We start from the raw sequence: 5,489 nt of genomic DNA, 5'->3' as shown, positions 1-5,489 counted from the left end.
TTCCTCATCCAAAGCAGCGTGGCCAGCAGGGAGGGAGGGGATTCTGCCCCTCTGTTCCTCTCTTGTGAGACTTCACCTGGAGTACTGTGTCCAGTCCTGGAATCCTCAACATAAGAAGGAGATGGAGCTGTTGGAATGGGTCCAGAGGTGGCTACAAAGATGATCCGAGGGCTGGAGCACCTTCCCTACAAGGACAGGCTGAGAGAGTTGGGGTTGTTCAGCCTGGAGAAGGCTCAGAGGAGATCTTAGAGCGACCTTCCAGTATCTGAAGGGGCTCCAGGAAGGCTGGAGAGGGGCTGTTCATAAAGGCTTGTGGGGATAGGACGAGGGGGAACGGGTATAAACTGGAGAGGGGCAGATTCAGGCTTGTTGTAAGGAGGAATTTCTTCCCCATGAGAGTAGTGAGACAGCGGCCCAGGTTGCCCAGGGAAGCTGTGGCTGCCCCATCCCTGGAGGTGTTCAAGGCCAGGTTGGATGGGCCTTGGGCAGCCTGAGCCAGTGGGATGTCCCTGCCCATGGCAGGGGGGGTGGATCTGGATGATCTTTAAGGTTCCTTCCAACCCCAACTGTCCCACGGCTCTCTCGCTCCCTGCTGCCCGGTAGCGCCGTGCCCTCCCCCCGCCGCGCCCGCGCTCCTCCCGCCGCCAGAGGGCGCCCCCCCCCGCCCCCCTCCTCCCGGCGCCCCTCGCGCGCTTTCGGCCCTTCCGGTGCGGCGCCATCAGCGGGGCGGGAGGTGAGCGCCGGGCGGTGGGGGGAAGTCTGCGTCCATCCGCGTCCATCCTGACCGCTGTCTCTCCCCGCAGCCATGGCGATCCGCTACCCCATGGCCGTTGGCCTCAACAAGGGCTACAAGGTGACCAAGAACGTGTCCAAGCCCAGGCAGTGCCGCCGCCGCGGGGTGAGTAGAGGCGAGCGGGGCCGGGGGCGCCGGGGCCCGTGTGGGGCCGCTGCTGCGGCTGCTTTACCGGCCCCGATGCAGAAAGCGCCGGTAAATAAACTCTTAAAGAGTCATAGAATCGCTCGGTTGGAAAAGAGCTTTGAGATCGCCGAGTCCAGCCGTCCCTGTCCCCGCTAAACCGCGCCCCGTCTGCCCGGCGTCGAAACCTCTCCGGGGATGGGGATCTCCCCCGCCGCCCCGGGAGCCTCCGCCAGGGCCTGAGGACCCTTATGGTGAAGGCGTTTTTCCTGATATCCAGTCTGAATCTCCCGCGGCGCAGCCTGAGGCCATTCCCTCTCGTCCTGTCGCTGTCACTTGGGAGAAGAGACCAACACCCATCTCACCACAACGTCCTTTCAGGCAGCTGTGGACAGTGATAAGGTCTCTTCTCAGTTCCTTTTCTCCAGGATAAACATCCCCAGCTCCCTCAGCCGCCTCTCATCACCCTTGTTCTCCAGACCATTCCCCAGCTCCAGCCCCTCAATGTCCTTCTTGTACTGAGGGGCCCAAACCTGAACCCAGGATTCGAGGTGCAGCCTCACCAGTGCCGAGTCCAGGGGCACAGTCCCTCCCCTGCTCCTGCTGGCCACCCTGTTCCTGATCCAGGCCAGGATACCAGTGGCCTTCTCGGCCACCTGGGCCACTGCTGCTTCATGTCCAGCCAGTAACTCAGTTTTGAGTTTTAGGAAGGGAGTGTCCTTTCTCAGGCCTGGGCAACACGAGGCAGTGATCTCCATCGAGTGTGTGCAGCAAGACAAGAGCTGCGACAGGTTTCCCACTTATGTGCATGTGTATAAATTTTCACAGAAAGCTTATGCATGTTCTGTTATTTTCCAGGATCTAATTTTAATGTTATTATGAACTTGACAAGAGTCAAATCTGCTAATTTGGAGCTGTCTCCAGCTCTGTCTGACCTTGCAGTAGAGATAGGGAAACACTAAATAGAGGGGATTACAGAAGACACCTCTGTTCAGCACAGCTCACACTGAACACAAGATGTTATCATCTCCAGAGAATGAACAGTGTCTGGAAAAAATACTGCTTGAAAGAAAATATGCTATCAGAGGAACATTGTGTCTAACTTTCAAAAAATACAATTAGATAAAACTTAATTCTACTTTACCTTAAATCTACTTTACCTTAAATCAAATATATTCCACTTTTTATAATAGGAACTACTTCTTGTACCTGAAACTGGCAGGAGGTGAGGGCTTTGGGGGCTGCGGGGTGTGGGACTCAGTCTGTTCCATCCGCATTTTGGGTGGGGGAGTTGGGACTGACAGGAAACCTGTGGGCAGGTGCTGCCACACAGAGAGCGGGAAGCATCAGAGCTGCACGTGGAGCGAACTGGCTGGTGACAGGGACGCAGTGATGGAGCAGGCTGGGATGGAAGGCTCGGGTGGATGCATTTCAACCCTGGATGAAACTGAATCAGCAATGAAAGAGAAAATGGTCTGGGCGACTTCTGCAGTCCCTCATAGTCCCCTTCCTGGAAGCCACAACAGATGTCCCCCAAACTGCCCAGTGGTGGCAGATCCTGGGAGTTATCCTGGTTCAAGGATTGCGTGTGTTCGTGTGAGAGCTGGATTCATTTTGCATCTCTGCCCACTGAGATGAGACATTGTGTTCAGGTGCAGTGTTTCAGATGTACGTCATGCACACGCAGATAGCGAGTACTTTCTCTAACGATGTGAGTGCATGTAAATGTGTGAAAGACTCGGTGCTGTGGTGAAATGAGAACAGCCTGGCAGGTCCCATCGAGATCCGTGTGCTGCCGGCCCAGGGATCCTCCCTTGGGATGGGTGATTGGGAGGAGCCCCGTTTGCCACAGCCTCGTGCAGCCCCGGCTGGGGACAGCGGCGCCTGCATCCATCACAATCCATGTGTTTTCTGTTTCTTGTAGCGCCTGACCAAACACACCAAGTTTGTGCGAGACATGATCAGGGAAGTCTGCGGCTTCGCACCCTACGAGAGACGCGCCATGGAGCTGTTGAAAGTTTCCAAAGACAAACGTGCCCTGAAGTTCATAAAGAAACGGGTATGTTGATCTGCCATCGGTGTGAGGATGGCAGGAACTCTGCTCTAGTTCATTTTATTCCCTGCCCTTCCCTCGGGGTGCCGTGCTCTTTAATTCTCTTAGTTTTTCAGTAGTTTGGGAAACTGTTGGCCCGATCTGAGGGAGCAGAGGGGCTGCTTGGGTTGGGTGGGAGATGTTTGATGTGGAGGCCGGAGGTGGACATGGAGGCAGGAGATGGATGTGGAGGTCTGGCCCTGCGGTGCTGGCTTTGCAGACATGATGGGCAGAGGAGAGCGGTGCTGATAGCGGCTGGGCACCACTAGCCTAGGGCGTGAGAGGGGCTCACCAAGGCGGCTGCCAGAGCTGGAAGCAGCTCTTGCCTCAGCTCAGGTAACTGGAGCAGTGCCACTGCGGCCCTGGCAAGGAGTTCCAGCTGGCCAGGCAGGTTGGGCGCCTTAAGAGTCTATGTTTAGCAGGACTCCATCATCCTGCCTGCTTCTCCAGTACAGCATCCTCAGAGTACGCCTGAGCCACCAGGAGTTTACCCGTTCTCTGTTGGGATGCGTGCTGCCTACACCACTCTCTCCCTGCAGGTCGGCACTCACATTCGGGCCAAGCGGAAGCGGGAAGAACTCAGCAACGTTCTGGCAGCCATGAGGAAAGCTGCGGCGAAGAAGGACTGAGGGGTGCAGTCTGCAACTCTATTAATAAAGTCCTTTCTCAAACAGTGCAGTGAGTGCGGCTGCTCCCTCTGCCTCAGCCTGCGGATCTCTGCATTCGCCCAGAGCTCGCCTTGCTGTTTTATTTCACCTCCAGCTGGTGACGCCAGTAGGGTTCCAGTAGGTCTGATACTGGTGCTTGAGACATTCCAGAGGGGCAATCCTCCAGCGTGAGCTGTTTTCAGGACGGAAGGGCATTGCAGTAGCTAGGCCTGCAATTCCTTCTGCCTCCTGGCTCACTCCAGTGCTAGGATCGAACTCTGGGCAAAAACTGGTAGTTCAAAATAGTCACAGCTTTGCGCTCCTTCTGCAGGGGCTGCAGCTGCCTGCGCTCTCCCTGCTCTTGCGTTCCCCTCCGTTGGCGCCCTGTGTTCTGCCCCATGTCATGGGAGAGAACCACAGTCAGGAGGAGCTCCCTGAATTTTGGCAGGATGATTTATTCTCTACCACAGGCCCCTTGCTGGGAGACAGGACAAGGGCTGCTCTTCCTGCACAAGCACATTTCAGCTCCACTCACTCTAACTATCCTATTTATATCCAGTTTTCTCAGCGTTTGCCATATGACCAACTCCTGGGGTTCTCTGGCCCAAGCTCGTGGTTTCTGGTGTATAAAAGTCACGCTACAAAATGCTGTGCTGCTTTTCACTTGGTGAGCCCAGCAGGCAGCCTGTGCTGAGCACAGCACTCTCTGTTCAGGCCTGCACTTTCTAAGACTGGCATTGCTGGTGGGATTTAATCTGGAGGAGATCCATGTCCCGGGGCAGTGGAACACACTTCCTCTGCTGCACTGTACTAGAAGTTTAGTTTCCCCTCCAACCCAGTGCAGCTTCCACCTTGAGACGGAGAAGTTCAGAGAGCAGCTCAGCCACCAGTCCTTGGGGAACACTGTGCACGTGGGTTATGGCTGCAGCTCTGGCTGTGGAGTTATGTTTCCACAGGCAGGTGCTCAGCTGTACAGTGACAGCGATGATGTGACAGAGCAGCCCTGCAGAGAAAGACTTGGGGTGCTGGTGGATGAGACGCTCAACATGAGTTGGCAACGTGCGCTCACAGCCCAGAAACCAACCGTGTCCTGGGCTGCATCCAAAGCAGTGTGGCCAGCAGGGAGGGAGGGGATTCTGCCCCTCTGTTCCTCTCTTGGGAGACCTTATCTGGAATACTATGCCCAGGTCTGGAATCCTCAATGTAAGAAGGAGATGGAGCTGTTGGAACAGGCTCAGAGGAGGCTACAAAGATGATCGGAGGGCTGGAGCACCTTCCCTGAGAGGACAGGCTGAGAGAGTTGGGGTTGTTCAGCCTGGAGAAGGCTCCCAGGAGATCTTATAGTGACCTTCCAGTACCTGAAGGGTCTACAGGAAAGCTGGAGAGGGGCTGTTGATAAAGATTTGTGGTGACAGGACAAGGGGGAACGGGTGGGTACAAACTGGACATTAGGCAGATTTAGGCTTGATATTAGGAAGAATTTCTTCCCCATGAGAGTGGTGAGACAGCGGCCCAGGTTGCCCAGGGAAGCTGTGTCTGCCCCATCCCTGGAGGTGTTCAAGGCCAGGTTGGATGGGCCTTGGGCAGCCTGAGCCAGTGGGATGTCCCTGCCCATGGCAGGGGGTTGGAACCAGATCATCTTTAAGGTCCCTTCCAACCCAAACTTCTATGATTCTATGATCCTTGCAGCATCCAGAGCCATGTCACCTCCAAGTGCTCGTTCCTAGGGAAGGACCCCTAGGACCCCAAACTATTCTATGATTCTATGATAAGCTTTCGTTATGAGACAAGACTGGCTCCGCTGCTGGTGGCCGGTCACACACACCTTCCTGGG

General features: G+C 55.6%; 1 protein-coding gene across 1 annotated transcript; it reads left to right on the top strand.

The window, feature by feature from the left end:
* The first annotated feature begins 669 nt into the window (after positions 1–669).
* RPL36 (ribosomal protein L36) lies at positions 670–3,684 on the top strand. Its single transcript, XM_054050191.1, has 4 exons — positions 670–733; positions 804–898; positions 2,841–2,975; positions 3,548–3,684. The coding sequence occupies exons 2-4, from the start codon at positions 806–808 to the stop codon at positions 3,635–3,637; spliced, it is 318 nt and encodes a 105-aa protein (XP_053906166.1). The 5' UTR covers positions 670–733; positions 804–805; the 3' UTR covers positions 3,638–3,684.
* The last annotated feature ends 1,805 nt before the right edge of the window (positions 3,685–5,489 follow it).

This window comes from Cuculus canorus, chromosome 27, assembly GCF_017976375.1.
Source record: "Cuculus canorus isolate bCucCan1 chromosome 27, bCucCan1.pri, whole genome shotgun sequence".
NCBI classification, from domain to species: Eukaryota; Metazoa; Chordata; class Aves; order Cuculiformes; family Cuculidae; genus Cuculus; species Cuculus canorus.
This window is presented reverse-complemented; position numbering and strand designations above follow the sequence as displayed.

Excerpts from the sequence above, each read along its gene's own strand:
- RPL36 (XM_054050191.1), top strand. The coding sequence starts at position 806 with ATGGCGATCCGCTACCCCATGGCCGTTGGCCTCAACAAGGGCTACAAG. Across the intron at positions 899-2,840 it reads GGCAGTGCCGCCGCCGCGGG|CGCCTGACCAAACACACCAA; the intron begins GTGAGTAGAGGC and ends TGTTTCTTGTAG. Across the intron at positions 2,976-3,547 it reads TGAAGTTCATAAAGAAACGG|GTCGGCACTCACATTCGGGC; the intron begins GTATGTTGATCT and ends CTCTCCCTGCAG.